The sequence below is a fragment of the Canis lupus genome, chromosome 28 (assembly GCF_048164855.1).
Source record: "Canis lupus baileyi chromosome 28, mCanLup2.hap1, whole genome shotgun sequence".
Taxonomy (NCBI): Eukaryota; Metazoa; Chordata; class Mammalia; order Carnivora; family Canidae; genus Canis; species Canis lupus.
The window spans coordinates 18,535,331-18,552,790 of NC_132865.1; the positions used below are offsets into that span (position 1 = coordinate 18,535,331).

A 17,460-nucleotide genomic window follows, 5' to 3' on the forward strand; every position below is an offset into this window, starting at 1 on the left:
TCAGAGAATAGCTGGAGCTCAAACTCTGCCAAGGTGGGGTGGTAAAACCCAGGCTGTAATCTGAGACCCCAGAAAGGTAATGCTGTAATATTAAGGGCTACACCTTAGGAATAAAAACAAAAATAAAACAGCCCTAACAAAGACTAACACCAAGCCTTAATAGGACCAAAAGGATCCACTAGTGCTCTGGCTGTTTTCCAAAAGAAAATTCAGCCCACCTGGAGGAAGATAACATTTTGAATTTCTTTTTTTTTTTTTTTAAGATTTTATTTATTTATTCATGAGACACAGAGAGAGAGATAGAGAGAGGCATAGACACAGGCAGAGGGAGAAGCAGGTTCCACGCTGGCAGCCCGACGTGGGACTCGATCCCAGGTCTCTAGGATCACACCCTGGGCCGAAGGTGGCGCTAAACCACTGAGCCACTGGGGCTGCCCAACATTTTGAATTTCTATAGTTTTGATCCAGTCCAAACATATGAGGCATGCAAAATGAAAATAAACAAATGACTAAAAAAGAAAAATAAGAAAGAAAAAGAAAAATCTATAGGTGATTTAGATGTTTCAGTTACTTGTTAGTTATTAGTTAGGTTGTCAAAAAATAAAGAGAAAGAAAAATTTTAAAAGCAGCCAAAGAAAATCATACTTTGCTTTCAAAGGAGCACCTAAATAAAATATAAATAAATAAAACTTCCAGCTTCAGGATCATCATTGGTATGGAAGGCAGAAGACAATGGAATATCTTCAAAGTGATCAAAAAGAAAAAGACAATCCATCTAGAATTCTAACAAAAATACCCTTCAAAAATGATGGCAAAGTAAAGATGTTTCAGATAAATAAAAACTGAGCAAATACACAATCAGTAAGCTTCACTAGAGGATAAGATAGTTCCTTATATTGAATATATATGACACTATATAGAAACACAGAACATCAGAAGTAATGACAAACATTGGAAAAGTAAATACAAATGAGTATTGACTACTTTGGTGAACAACAACAATGTCTTATAAGGCAAATCACAAATGCAGAAGTAAAATTTAGGAAAATACAAACCCAAAAGGCAGGAGTGCAGTAAACAGTGAAATTGAAAGTGTTTGCATTGAGAAGTGACAAATGTGCTGATTTAAAGGTAGACAGTAATATGTAAAAAAATGCAAATTATAATTCTAGAGATTAAAGTTAGACAATAATACACAAAAATGCATATTATATTCTTTAAAAATTAACACTGTAAGAAAAGAGAGCTAAATTGTTAATGGAGAAGGAAAATATGGAACCGTGAAAATCAATTTTAAACAACCTTTGAAAAGGCGTCAAGAGTCAAGAGGCTAGCATGGAGCTCTCCTGCCCTACTATTCCTATTTCCTGCAAACCCAACAGGAAAGTTGCAAGTCCATACTATTTTAGCTACTACTTCACCCGGGAGAGGAAAAGATTCTTCCCTTTTCTCTACCACAGTTCAGTCAATGAGAGGCCCAGTTTAGCCAATGTCTGAACTCCCTGTTACTCCAATAGACTTAAAATATATATATATTTATTTATTCATGAGACACACACAGAGAGAGGCAAAGACATAATCAGAGCCTGATGCAAGGCTCAATCTCAGGACTCCGAGATCACAACCTGAGCAGAAGGCCGACGCTCAACCAATGAGCCAGCCAGCTGCCCCTATTCCTGTGGACTTTTTGTTTACAACGGCCTCACAATTTCCCCTGTTCTTCCTTGAAAAAGTGTTCCTTTGCTTTGTTCTGCAGACTTGCCTATGGTTTTGCTGTAGCTTGCTTGTCTCAGATTGCAATGCTCTACTATTCCCAAAATAAACCTATTTTTTTTTTTCTGGTTCAATAACTGGCAGTTTTATTTATTTATTTTTACTTTTTAAAAGATTTATTTATTCATTTATTTAGAGAGAGAGACAGAGAGTTATGGGGAGAGGGAGGAGAGAAAGTATCAAGCAGACTCCTTGCTGAGCACAAAGTCCTAGGTGGGCTCAAATTCTTACATCTTGAGATTACAACCTGAGTCAGAAATGAGAGTGGGGCACTCAACCTACCGTACCACGCAGGTACCCCAACCGACATTTTTATCTTTAAGATTAACAGAAAAATTAAATTAAACCTGATTCATCCAAAAGTAGATGAGAGGAGGCACAAATGAATAAAAAACAGATGTGCAAACGGAAAATATATACCAGCCACAGGGGGTAAATATATTTCAGAGCTGGTCAAGGAAAAATATATAACCACAGGTGGAAAGAGCACACACAAACTTTACTGGGCAATGAATGCTCTGACAAGTTTGCACGGGGGGACAGCCCTCACAACATGAGACTGCTCAGAAGCAAAGTTCAGGGGGACAGAGGGGAAGAAAAGAGAACATAGTCGAGGGACCAGGGGATCTCATAAGGGACTTAGGTGTCTAAGTGATGTCCCTTAGGAGCCCAGCGGGGAGCCTGTCTGGTTACTGGAAGCCTCCTCTGCAGTAAATGACTTCTTCAGGGCATTTGTTTAGAACAAAAATACCTTCACACTTTGTACATATTCTGAAAAAGATGTTTACATACAGAGATTAGACTGTCTATACAACTAATGTAAAAGATGCTGGCTATAGGAGGAGAAATAATTATTTAGAGCACAGAATCCAGAGCCATATTTTAGCAGTTCGAATCCTGGCTCCAGTATTTATTTTTGGGGTGATTTTGAGAAAGTTACTGAATGAACTCTTCTTGTCATCCATAAAATGAACATGATAATAACAGCATTCTCCTCACTGGATTTTAGTGTGTAATATATGAGTTTAGGTAAAAACTACTTAGGACAGTGCCTCGCACAAACACTATGTAAAATAGCTATTATTCATATTGTTTTTTAAAAACACTTGATACGCTTCTAGTTCACACAGAAATACTACTTGTCTGGTTGCTTTGTAATGTCTTTGAGAGTGTATATATGGTAAAGATGTATTTTACTTTTTAAAAAATAAGTTCTTGGGCAGCCTGGGTGGCCCAGCAGTTTAGCGCCACCTTCAGCCCAGGGTGTGATCCTGGAGACCCCGGATCGAGTCCCACATCCGGCTCCCTGCGTGAAGCCTGCTTCTCCCTCTGCCTGTGTCTCTGCCTCTCTCTCTCTCTCTGTGTCTCTCATGAATAAATAAATAAAAATCTTAAAAAAAAAAGTTCTCACGCAACAAATAAATATGCTCCTAAATTGACACATTTAAATACCCAATTAGGCTTATTTCTTATTAGTGTGGCACTCACCCTCACATGTACAGTATTTGATTACACTGCAATGGCTTTGGATATTTTCTGAAGTTTGTGAGGATGTATTCAAAGTATTTAGGCATCAGGACTCTAACATTTGGTTTGTGCTCTTATTTCTGGCTGTATCTCAGGGAAATATAGAGAATATGATTGGAAATATAAAGAATTTATTTGAAATTAATCACGGCTCTATGTGACTTTGGTGAAGGTAGTGCATATTCGATGTTTCCATCAGCAAACTGGAGAGAATCAATGGTGGCTACGTGAGCTCTCAGACATTTATCCAACACAGCATCACTCTGTGACAAATGGAAATTCACACACACACACAAACTCACACACAACACAGGCAGAGGTTGTCCGACTTCAGGTCTCAAAGGAGCCTAAGATGTTTTTGTTTGTTTGTTTTGTTTTGTTTTGTCGATTAAAACCATATCAAAGTTATGGGGCAAACTTCCAGCACATCTGTTCTGGATAATATTTCCATAATCATTTCCTTCCATCGAACATCTCAGCAGTACCAAAGCAACGAGCCAAGGAGGAGCAAAAATCTTATTATTAGGCAGTAACAACACTCTCCAATTCTTTTCTTCCTTTCATGTATGATAAGTGAAGCCAATTAAAAACTTCTGGTGGAGTTCTTTCAATTAACATAAAGGTCCTTTGTACTCAACAGCTCGAAAATGGACACTCACCTCTCAGCCAAGTGCAGATACGGGACGACCTGGGGTCTGACTCCTGCCAGGTCCAGGCCGCGCCCGACCTGGCTCCGGAGGCGGAGGCGGAGGGCGGAGCGGGCCACAGGTGCGACGTCCGGGGAACACGCCGACCGCCAAGTTCCAGGATGCCCGTTGCCCTGCGGCCAGATCCCTCCCACAGGGGCTGCTTGGTCCCGCCATCAGGGCGCTGTCGGGAAGTGGGCCGAGGGGCACCTGGGGGAGCTGACTTCCGCCGCGGGCCTCCGCGCCGGCCCCGCACCTCTGGCTCACGTGGCGGCCTCCGCGGCGAGGGGCACCCAGGAGGAGGAACCCCGGGCCGGGAGTGCCAGCATCGCGACTGCGCACGCGCGGTGCTTGCTGACTTGGCGTTCAGGCTTCCCGGGACCTTGCAGGATCTGCGTGCGTTGCGAAGACCGAGGGCCCCCCGAGGGCGCCAACTTGAACACCCAGAGCTGCGAGGTTCCCTCTTCCTCCTCCTGCTGCGACGGAAGTGCTAAAGCCACGAACGCCAGATCTCGCGATACCTCAGAGCCCACGCTCCCCGGATCCCAGAAGCCAGCGCGGGCAGCCCGCGCACAGGGAGGCACGTGGGAGTTGCGGTTGACGGACAGGTGTCAAGGCCGCAGGGCCTTACCGAGTGTCACGGGATCACCTTTCCCGACTGAATCCACGAGACACAGTGGCAGCGCCCTGGTGCTTTTAAAAAATTGAAACTGAAAAAAAAATAAAAATAAAAATAAAAATAAAAAAAATAAAAATAAAAATAAAAATAAAATAAAAAAATAAAATAAAATATAAAATAAAATAAATAAAAATAAAAATAAAAAAATAAAAATAAAATAAAAAAATAAAATTAAAATAAAATATAATATAAAATAAAATAAATAAAATAAAATAAAATAAAATAAAATAAAAAATAAAAAATTGAAACTGATCTAATTTAGCCTTGAATTCTATTATATTGGTGAAACGATCACATTATTTGGCTGAATTATTTCTTCAGTTCCTGAAAATTATGGTGCCAGCGTTGAAATAGCACCTCGGATAACTGTTTTAAGTCAACCTAAATAATAGGATTCTTCGTGCAGCACATTAGTTTGAACTCCAAATCTGAAGTCTGGTACATTTGCAAAACAGCTCTGTTTGTTTAGCTCACTATGTTCCAAGAGTTTACGGTTCTTTTTAGACCATTTTAGAAGTGCTAGAGAACTCAGTATTCCAAAATATTGAAATATCTCCCAAATATTGAACTCAATATTGCAAAATGTAATATTGAATAGAAAAGCATACATTATAATGAGCCAATTATCTTAACAGATGAGAAGACAAATCTTGGAGAATTCTGCTTTGCGTGAAATACACAGATCACTTTTATTACATGCAGATATTGAAATACTGAAATATCTCCAAATATTGAACTCAATATTGCAAAATATAATATTGAATAGAAAAAGCATACATTACACAGATCACTTTTATTAGATGCAGATATTGAAGTATTGAAATATCTCCAAATATTGAACTCAGTATTGCAAAATATAGTATTGAATAGAAAAGCATACATTACAATGAGCCAATTATCTAACACATGAGGAGAGAAATCTTGGAGAATTCTGCTTTGTGTGAAATACACAGATCACTTTTATCAGATGCAGAACATTAAAGAAATAACACATGGTCTGGTAAACTGTAAAAGTTGAAACAATAATGTTAATACTATTTTATAAGCATTGACCTCTGTTTTATATCCACATTTAGAATGTTCATCAATGAACTACTTTCATTAGTTATAGTATCTTCTGCTGTGATAATATGAAACAATATTCATTTATGTCATCAAGAATAAAATTAAGAACTGTTGGAATATTCATTTAGCAATTTTGACCATTTATAAAATGTAAAAATCATTGTATCTCTGGGGTAAAAAGATAACTGTTAAAATTCTCAAGGAGCTTATCCTTAAGTTTAAAGAACTAAATATAATACAGGGCAAAAATCTAAAAATTAGTATGGTCAAATTAAAAGGGCATAATAGAAAGCATTATTTAATTCTTACCAGGAGAATTGCAGGAAGATTCCTAGAGGATTTCACTTTAAGTGTGAAAGATCAGTAGTGTAGGATGCCAGATACATAGTTTCGCCAAGGTAAATAACAACAGAAATTATTATATTAATAAGAAGAACTAACATATATTGATTGCATACTATGTGTTTGATGTTAAGTACATTTTGCATAATATCTCAATTCTTGGAGCAAACCCTATTAGGTACTATTCTTTCCATTTTTCAAATGAGGTAATTAGAGTGTAGAAAGTTAAATAATTTACTCAAGGCTGCATCTTGTGTACAAAAGCATAGGTAAGCAATATATACAAGACTACAGGGGTTCTTAAATGTTTTTATAAGATGATTTGGTTTTCCTAGGAAACAGAGTAATTCCAGTGAAAAAATTAAAGATGGATTGCAAAGGAATGGAAAGAAACTAAATGAGGCTCCAGTTGAAGACAATGTAATAGTATAGGAAATTTTTGATGAGCATCTAAACTAAGGACATTTATGAGAATCTTTATACTGACAAGAAAATATAGGGCTTCCGCACTGGGAGGGGGAAACAATGGGGAGCAGAAGATGAATATGGGTAAAGTTTTCATTTCAATCATGTTATTTAAGAAGGTGTAATGTGTCTTTCGGGAAAAAAATGTTCCCACAGATCTGCTTTAAATTTTTAGTTTTTTAAGCTACAGATGCTTAAGTTTTGACTACCAAATTTTGAACCACTTAATTTCTGGCCAGTGCTTGATAAATGATCATGATATTATTTCTTTACCATTTACTCTCCAGCAAGGTCTATATGAGCCTCTCTTGTTTTTCCATTATTCAGTTCTCTTGTTTTTCCAGATGCCTGTATGCAATTTATCTCCCTTTTATCTGATCCTAAACACGTAGTCATTTATTTTCTGAAAATATATGAAGTATTTATTGCCTTGTCAATTTTAAAAAATTACTTTACATCCTTCAGTCTTTCCTCGTTTTATTCAAATTTTCACCTGATGCTTCTAAATAAGTGATTGTCTTCTCTTTCATTACAAACACCTAAATAATCAAGTTGACTTTGCAGACTTCTAGTATTAAGGATGTTAATCACATTAATGTCAATAACCCCAATTTAAAAGACTTACAATAATTTTAATTTAAAATTATTTCTAAATCAAAATAAGGAATAAAGGGGACTAAAAATATTTTGAAACATGATTAATTTTAATATGTTTACAGGGAAAGAGTAAATTCACCAGCAGAAAAAAAAAATACCAAAATTAACATTTTACAGGTTTTTAGTCTCAAAGCACAATACATTTTTCATAGAAACAAATATATCACCATCATAGGTACCATAATATGGCAATATTTATACACAAGGCCATTTACCATTAATAAAATCAGTGGCAATGGTGATGCAATACATTAGTTTATCTTTGTTAAAATTTTGCTATCATACTTCCTGGCCTGCAGGAGTATTTGCCAGGATACAAAAGAAAAATGTGTGACCTCACTTTGAACAATACATAGAAAGCTCTGGCTGCCTGTGCTTAACCCTAGATTTACAATATTATCACTAGGAATGTTTCCATACCACTACTCTACCAAGGAAACAAATAACGCATTCCACTTACTATTAAAGCCATTCCCAAGGAATCAAACATTTTAATAGATTCATTTGGATATCAAGGTATTATTTTATACAAAATAAGAAGTGCAATATTAGGACATAATATTTGATCTGCCTAAACTTAACAGAAGAGAAAAACTATACAGGTATTACGTGGAAAACAATTTCCCAATTTCAGATTATTTGGAGTAGGTAATGGCATAGTATTGAACTGGGGAAAATGTGATAATATGGTTCTTTTCATTTTTCAAGAGTTGATTTTTTTTAAATGCACAAGATGATTTTCTGAGGACCATTCACATTCAATGTTTAGATTCATTTTATTAGTGGCATATACAAAGCACCATATAAAATAACACGTGAAATGTAGAACAATCATGACTATGTAATTAACTATAGAAATAACTGCTAAGAAAATATAGCAATATTTAACACAGGATTTCTAAAACCATTACATATTCATTACTTTCCCCAAAGCTAATACTGTCCCATGTTTAATTTTTACAGAATTTATCTATCAAGATTTATATGCATTTGGCACTTTTGGGGGGGAGGGCTGAAAATAGTTGATATCTTCTGTACAGTAATGTTACAATTTTATACAAACTTTAGAAATATGGCATTTGGAATAGTCTTTAGGATCCTCTTCCAAGTGTTCCACTTCACACAACAGCAAATACTCTGAATGCCTTTCCTCCTGGAGGATTCTGTAAACTGCAAAAAAATACAGAAAGTATACTGATGTCACCTCCACACATAATCCTCCAAATAAATCATGCTTACTTATGACAGTCAAGAAAGCAGCTCTATGAATCCAGATGACCAACTTTCTTAGGCTACTATAATTTATAGTTATTGGAAAGCTTGAGTGAGGATGACATAATTCTTTAAATCTTGGCTCTATACTGGGCTGTAAGTTTACTAAAATTTAAGATGCACAGTGGTAATAATAGTATTTTATATAGAACTTAACAGATTCCAGATCATGTTTTCCTGAATTACCACCTTTCATTTTAATAAAGCAGAGTTAGGCAGCTGTTATTCCATTTTACTGGGGGAATATTGAGATCCAGGTTTACAACTGACCAATATGGTTAAAAGTTTACTGCAAGTTAAGAGGATAGTGATACTTAAGCAATATTCTAGAGTACTATTATTTTTGAGCACCTACCATGAATTTCCCAGATTAACAGATGCTAAAGGCAAAGCTGTCTTTTTTTTTTTTTTTTTTTTTTTTTTACGGTGGCACTCAGATGGTTATGTGGAAGGCAATCTAGATACCCTGCAAAGCATATCCTTCAGTATCCTTTAGAGAAACTACCGTATATATAAAACTTCCACTGGCAATTTTAAATAACCCAGTAAATATCTAAAAGTTAGGGATTTTTCAGTATCTATACAATATACATGAAAGTTAATGTTACTTCCCCACGTATAAATGATTTGAAAAATGTGTATAGTTCTTTGCTCTTAACTTTTTAAAGATACTTGATAAAGTAAGTTATATGAATTTTCCTAAACCACTAAAATATATAATACTAATGGACTGAATAATATGAGATGACCAGAAGGTATTCATTTATGTAATATTAGATATCCAACTTCAATCAAAAAAAGAATATGGTTCTGGGGAAAATCAGACTCATTCTTTTGTCAAACACTTTGTCATATAACTGGATTAGAGAAATATCCAGTGCCCTGCTCACCTAGAAAGAATTACATATAAAAACTAATCTAGAAAATCCAAAGAGGATGAAAGAAATTTCCGTATTATAAAATCAATTAACAAAAGAGTGGTTCTGACTAATAATCCGATTTTCATGTTGATTTTTATAAGCCTGTAAGAGACAGGCACCTCTGGTACTACAGCTTCTCCCATTCCTGGAAGACCAACTATTTACACAGTATGCAAAGGAAACACACTGACGCAGTCACATAACTCCAAACCCATACTAAAATGAGTTGGTTATAAAGTAAGCATAAAGGGGTGTGTGTGTGTGGAAGGAGAGAGAGACAGAGAAGGAAAGAGAGAGACTATAAATATATAAAATACATGTGTACATTTTAAATTTTACCTTTCTGAGAAGATTCCATTCTGAAAAGAAGCAGTGTAAGTCTTTCTTTTGTCCACAGGCATGACGTCAACATAACCACCATGATTTCGAACCACCCCAGCATGTACTGCTGCTCTGCAGATACTGGACAGCTGAGGGGATGAGAAAAATCTTTTCGTTATTAGGAAATTCCTGCTGAACTTACCCTGACTACTCTTCTATTAGGCTGAAGACACTGACACTTGTCTCTATATGGATATTCAGCAGTTACAGGTTGATGTTTTGTGCATAAAGGAATGTTTCAAAAGTCACAAAGTTAAAGCAAATTCTGAACAAGTCTGAAGCAGATCTTAAGGGTGGCTACAATGGTAAAATCCTTTCATCATTTAATCTAACAAACACTTGCCTTTCCAAATAGCAGGCTTTTTCTGAAATGAAGCAATCAGATGCAAATTTGCCTCTTTCATCTCTTGAAGGGCCTATTTATCATTCTTAAATTTCAGCCTTGCTAGTCCCAACTAGAGTCACTGTGACCAAATGTTCACAGGCTTATTACCTGTACCTCATTTATGTTTAGTTTTGACTTAGAAACAGATCATAGCTCTGTATATCTTTATGGTCCCTTTTCCAAAATACAGGTATATGTTAAATGGGGAGTTTTCTTCTATGAAATAATGTAATCTACTCAGAGAAAATTTGCCCAAGAAGAAAAATATAAAGAACAATCATAGCTTCTTATCTATATTTGCAACATCTATCACCCTGGTTTAAGGGTCGGATATAAAGTACTAGGAAAGTGCTATGATTATTTGTTCCAGTTATATAGTCTTAACTGAATTAGATTTCTACGGAAGAGAAAATAATTTTCAGGTCTATGGATTTCTAGAAGTCTACTCTTTTCCTCTGCCCCATTAAAGTCTTTTCCAGATTTTGACATTTGCTTTAATCCTAATGTTCTACTGAAATTTGTCAATAGCTGAATACAGCCTGAGGAAATCCCACAAAATGAAACACTTGAACTGTTTCGGTAGAAAACAATCCCCCTCATATCCGAGGGGTCTTTTCTGATCCCACTGGTGTGTTCTTTTTTTATCTCTATGCACATGTGAGTGACTTAATGTGCTTTTTTTACGTTCACATAAGCATGTGCATCTTACATGACCTTGCTTTATTACTGTGCTCTGAACTTTGTGGCATCAGTCAGAACTTATTAGATCAGAGAGAGCCTGAATGCCAAGCTGTTTAATCCTTTTCATGTTTTTGCTATATCACAAAATACCATATATCTAAAACCTCGTATCCTTACTCTAAGGAGGCATTTTATTCAGTTTAAAGTCCCTCATTGAATTAATGTTTGTATCCAATATGGTTCATAAAAGATGAAGTTAAAAATAATTCTGTACACATTTCAGTATTTATCTTGTTCTGTTAAAAGAGTATTATCAGCATTTTCCCTAAGGCAATAAAAGTGCTTAGATATAGCATTCACTAAATCCAAGCACTTAATATGTTTTGAAACTATTGTTTTGCCCATAACTATGCAGTCAGCAGGCATTCCTATTTGAGTTCAAAGGTCAGAAGAGATTTTCTTTTTACGCCGCACTTCGTAAGAATTAATATATCATGAAAAAAAATTTATCTGTGAAAACACTGAAACATTTTTAATGAATTCAGAAATTAACTTTATTTGTAACAAATGAGAAAAGTTCAAAGGAATAGAAGGTACAAGTTGTAGCCATGTAAACAGAGAGAGACAGAGAGAAAAGTGGGGAGGGATGGAGAAAGAAGATATCTTTCCATATCTTGTATTTAAAGAGATCATGTATTTTGTGGTGGGTGGAAAGATTGGCAGTTAATGGCTGAATCTCCATCTGACTCTGTGCTGACCACACATAATAGTTATCTCTGTATTTCCAACTTACTCTTAAAAGGATCTACATAATAATACATAATCAACTCTGCATTGCATAATAATACATAATCACCTATGCACTGCACTAAGTAGGAAGATAAAATGACCTCAAGATATAAGTTCTAACAAAACATTAACTCTAGAAAAATAGATGGCTTATAAGCATAGAAGTGTATAGGATATTTTGAGATTTTCATCAGGCATGACTAAAGGGACAATCTAAAAAGAATACCTTTTGAAATCTCTGATGATTCTAGATAGGCTTATTCATGTACATTTACCTTTTTTTTCTTTTCTTTTGTACCTTTTTTTTTTTCAACACATATTTATGTGCAAGGTATGTGCTTAATTTCTAATGTCACTGTGTTCTCTAAGTTTGTTAAGGCAGGATGTAATTATGTCTTGTTCACAGGCTGGCACACATCAAATTGTTGATGAAAAAGTGGTGCACAAATTGCACAGCTGTCACCCTCAAGGAACTTCAAAATAATAAAAGAGATGAAGAAACAATCATAACACTAACAGAATCAGCTAAGTGCTAACAGGAAAAAAATAGTCATAGGGGTTGAAAGACAGGCTACATTATATATGTATTAGGAGATCCCGCAATACATTCCACAGAGGAAGTGGCAATAATTTAGGATGTGAAGAATGACCATGATTTTAACTAACAGAAAGACAAGAAGATAAGCACAACATGAGGACTAATAAATTAGATACCAGCAAGACATTTCAGCTGCAGATAAGTGCAAAGCTGAAGTCTGGGAGGGATTCAGATGTGGAGAAAATTTCAGAGCTAAAGCTGAACTAAAAACAAAAAACTGACCTCAATGAACTCACCAACAGAAATAAGGTGGTAAATACTATTTCCGGCCTCTTTTCACAAACCTATTTCCATAGTACTCTATTGCATATGTGCTTCAAGAATGTATTTCCTGAATTGGTTTTTGCAACTCTCTGGTTTAGGAATTTGTAATTTTTTTTAAATGTCTGCCACATAAAATCTAAACTCTTCACCATGCATTCAGACTCTCCATTTACATGTTTCAAGACCCAGACCCCCACCATCTCTCACACAAAATTGGCTGCAGTCCCTTTGATCACCTGCTCAGAGATAAGCAAATCTATGTGTTATGCATGCATCTCACCTGCTGTCACTTCTCAGTCTTTGTAGATGCCATTCATCCCACCTAGAATGTGTCCCTCATCCAGTTTATCAACCCATACTTGAATTCTGGTTCAAAGAGCACTTGTCCATACTGAAGCCCTTCCAGCTAATTATCCTTGTCCAACTCCGTAATGTTGTCTATTATAACATCCTCTCAAGTGGTTTCCTTTTGTAAGTATTTTAACATATTATATGTGATTGATTCTATGCTACTTAACTGCTCCTTTGGCAGAGAAAGATATTGTTTATACATTTGACGATTTCTTAATTATCAAGTTAACACTGCAAATTACTGAAGAACCAAAAGGAAGATTTAAAAAAGCAAAATGAACTTTTCCTTCGGAAGGATGTCTCTGTACTATTTAGTAAGTGTCTGATGTACAATGTATGGGTAGGATATAAAGAAAAATATAGTAAAACAAATTATTATGCACTCATAATTGCAAAAGGATTGTCATTTTCAGTGTTATTGCTGACCAGCTTCTCTGAGAATGTCTATCAACATAGAATCTGTTCTCTTATTCTATGTATAAATGTACATACATACATTTAAATGTATATATACACATATATACACGAAGACAGAGCTGCATAAATTAGGATACTTACATCAGAATAAACTCTAGTTCCAATTACACGAGCATAATGTGGATTTGCCTGCATACAGTTACGAGGACAGTAGACTCTGAAAAACAAAATACACATATATATTTTAAGTAGCTGGTTATTTCAGTCATTCTTACTAGTAAGGCCACAAACAGGCATGCACAATAGTTAGCAGCATTCTCAACCCTTCTCATCTTTTTTTCTTCTGAAATAGGTCAATTTTACAAGCCAGGCAGTATATGCAATTGCTTCTGCTTAATTTACCCACTTCTAGCTTTTGGCACAAACGTGTTCTTTTCTTTTTTAACTTAGCCAGGAAGCTTTCAAATTTAGGGATTAAGCAGAAAGAAACATCAGGGTGCATCTCAGAGTATCTGGGAATTGGTTTCCAACGTGTCTGTAAGAATTTGGTAAACAGATAACTTGAAAAACTTGACTCATTGTCTGCCTCATACATTTCATAGTTTCTTTCTTCTGTGTTCACATCTCTGGTATGTGGTTTTAATTATGATGATAAATTATTGACTCCCAAATTTATACCTTCAGTCGAGACCTCTTAATTACAAATTTGCATGTCCTATTGCTTATTCAATATATCCACTAACCCTAATAACCATTTCAAACTCTAGTCTTTATCATCTGGTGTCTAGCTTACCACTATAGGTTCTCCTATGATCTCCTTGCTTCCAACCTTGCCCCGTCTATTCTTTTATCCCCCTACTTAAAGCATACAGGTCCAAGCATATCATTCCTCTGCTCCAAATACTCCAGTGGTTTTCCATCTTATTCAGAATAAATGACAAGATCTTTACAAAATGGCCAATAAACCCTGCATATCCTGTTCCCCCACTACCTTTCTGATCTTATATCCTCCTCTTCCACTTTCTCCCCCAGATCCAGTCATACTGCCCTAATAGTTATTTCTCAAACGTACAAAAATAGTTTTTGCACTTATCTTTTCCTTTGCATGGAATATTCTTTCTCCAGATACCCTACTGCCTTACTGATATCTGATTGGCTTAGCTCATTTAAAAAACATATCCAAAGGCCTTTTATTTAAACACAGGGTCCAATTATCACTGTTCAATCAATTACATGTTTAAAAACTCACTCCAAGAGTTTAAGAAGCTATCAAATGGAACTTTTTTTTAGCAATGGGCTCTTTGATTCATACATACAGATACACAGACACTCATGAACTAAAAAGAAATTAAAAATTACAACTGGAGAAAACAGAATTCATTTTAGTAAGTAGTAAATCAGAGTCTCAGCAAAATGACTACATGAAAATCCTTGTGTGATAAAGGAATCAATGATTTTCCCAAAACTATTCCAAAAAAACTTCAATTGCAACTACCTTTTCCAATTGAAGCTATTCCTTCTTAAGATAGCTCTTAAGAAATAGCTGCATTTTGGGACCCTTGCGTGGCTCAGTTGGTTAACTGTCTGTCTTCAGCTCAGGTCATGATCCCAGGGTCCTGGGATCAAGCCCCATATTGGACTCCATGCTCCAGGAGTAGTATGCTTCTCAGCTCTCCCTCTGCCACCCTTCCCCACCCCACGCTCATGTTTTCTCTCTTTCTTTCTCTCTCTCTCTCTCTCAGATAAATAAAATATTTAAAATAAAAAAAAGAAATAGCTACATTTCTTATTTCTAAAATTTATATAACATTGTACACTTTAGCATATACACGTTTCTTATAACAACTAAACTAGAATCATTTAAATATAAATAATAAATGAGTCTGAGTTTTTATAACCTTAAAGAGCTGACTTTTATAAAAGATGCTGTGGGGATTTCTATAGGAGGAATGTTGTCCCCGTTGACTGCAATGTTTCCTCCAGGTGTTTGAGAACAGCTGGGCATTCACTATCCATCCTGTAGTCATAAAATCATCTGTTCTGCCTTTAGGATCACACTGTGCAAGCTCTACCTTGACTATACTTAGCACTTAGTTTGTGAGAGGCAAAGGTCAGTAGCTCCAAACTGAGTTAGCTTCCACCTAGGCAAGTTCAGGTCAAAGACCGAAGGAGATTTTTACTTGCTTGTGTTCTACTCCCTGGTTTTAGCACATTATGTACTTCTGAGAATGCAGATAGTGACCTGGTACACGTTCCTTTATACACAACTCAATCGTTATAAGTATTGAATAAAAATTTTGATACATTTTAATGATACCTGCTTTTACATCTTGAACACTCAATAAGTTTCAAAGATAGAGTTCTTTATAAATATATGTAAATCAGGATATGATTTCTGCCCTTCCTCTCTGTGCCTCCATCCCCAGGCAAGGAAAAAAAAAAAAGATTTCTAGTAACACACACAAAACATATGATATTTAGAAGGTTATGGTATTAAATAATAGAGATTGCTTATTCGGCGCTATTTGCCTGCTAGGGAATCTCTCAAGGACACAACTGTACAGGTAAATATTGTTTCTTCATCCTTGTCTTGAGCTAATTTCCTTTCATGTATTTGCTCTTGGCATTTTCTCCAAGATTTATGTCCCAACTTATTTAAGTTATATGAAATTCTGAAACAGATGTACCAACCAGATGGTTCCCTAAAAGTTATAAACTGTTATATAAATAATACCATGATAGCATGCATAATTTATGAAACTGTTAAAAATTTTATATAAGAAAAGACAACCCTTGGTTTTACTAGACTTTAAAAGAAAACAGGAGGGAGACTTTCCAGACTACTATAAGGTCAAAATTATGTATAATTCATACTTCTACCAATTTGTTGTGTGGATAACAGTATGAGGTAAGTTTACTTTTTTTAAGATTGCATTTATTTATTTATTTATTTATTTATTTATTTATTTATTTATGAGTACCCACACACAAGGGGAGGGGCAAAGGGACAGAGAGAGAGAGAGAGAGAGAGAGAGAGAGAATCCAGAGCAGACTCTATGCTGAGCATGGGGCTCAATCCCACTACCCTGAGATCATGACCTGAGTGGAAATCAAGAGTTGGATGCTAAACCAACTGCCCACCTAGGCACCACGACTAAATTTAGCTTTAAAAATTTCTCTCTTGGGGAAATATTTCCCTTCCTGGAGAAACCAAAGAAATAGGAAACATTTATCAATATTTACATCAGTGATTTTTATTTCTTTTGGAACAATATTGCCATAAATTTTTCCACAGATATTAAAATAACCATTTACTGAGCATCTACTAGAAGGAAGCTTTATGCTGTGATGCTCTACTGAGATTTTACTTACTATTTGGTCCTCATAAGCCTGTTCACATGGCAGAGATATGGCCTAGTAGCACACTGCATATAGCAGGTATTTAATAAATATTTATAAATGGATGATTCTAAAATATTTTGGGTTTTTTTCATCATATCTTAATGGTAGAATTTACCAGCTTCACCTACTTGTAAGTAGTAACTACTTTTTATATCATCAAGTCTTTTATTACCTTATGAACAACCAATCTCATTCTTTAAGCAAAACACTGCTTTATCTTTAAAAAGCTAAGTGATGAAGCTGTTCCAAAATAAACTTTTCCACAAAAAGTGAGTTCCCTCAATTTTTAGTAATTACAGTTTATCAATTACAATTCTATCTCTAAATCTCATTACTAGTTCTTGGAATTATCATGTGCTTTCTTGGCATTAATGGAGGAAGTGTGGATAGAAATAAGACTGGATATGAAAAGACATATTTCGTCTTTCCTATGTATGGTTATGACTTATGGTCATAATACTTCTAACAATTTTCACCTTTGTGAGGTCAAGATAAATGAAGTACTTTTCCACTATTGTATAGTAGATAAACTCTATTATAATTTTCAAAATGATAGTAAACAAAACAAAAATAAAAGAAAGGCAGAAGATGGGCTTTTTGACTTACCAATCACACTTAAATTTATCCAATTTAGGAACTGGATGGCAATGCTTAAAAATATGTTACATCATTGTAGGTGTTGTAGTAATGACTTGTGATAGACCAAATGTTGGTGTCCCTCCAAATTCATATGCTGAAGCCCAAGTCCCAATGTGACTGTATTTGGAAATGGGCCCTTATGGAGTTAATTAAGGTTAAATGAGATT

The 17,460-nt window shown here is 35.5% G+C and overlaps 1 protein-coding gene across 1 annotated transcript in view; it reads right to left on the reverse strand.

Annotated features, from left to right (window-relative positions):
- Positions 1–5,443: 5,443 nt before the first annotated feature.
- Positions 5,444–17,460, reverse strand: part of CRISPLD1 (cysteine rich secretory protein LCCL domain containing 1) — a 48,040-nt gene continuing 36,023 nt past the window's right edge. The window contains exons 13-15 of the mRNA XM_072804173.1: positions 13,394–13,469; positions 9,726–9,856; positions 5,444–8,364 (exon numbers count right to left, since the gene is read on the reverse strand). Coding sequence (XP_072660274.1) covers positions 8,313–8,364; positions 9,726–9,856; positions 13,394–13,469 — 259 coding nt within the window. The 3' untranslated portion in view covers positions 5,444–8,312. The remainder of the gene's footprint in view (positions 8,365–9,725; positions 9,857–13,393; positions 13,470–17,460) is intronic.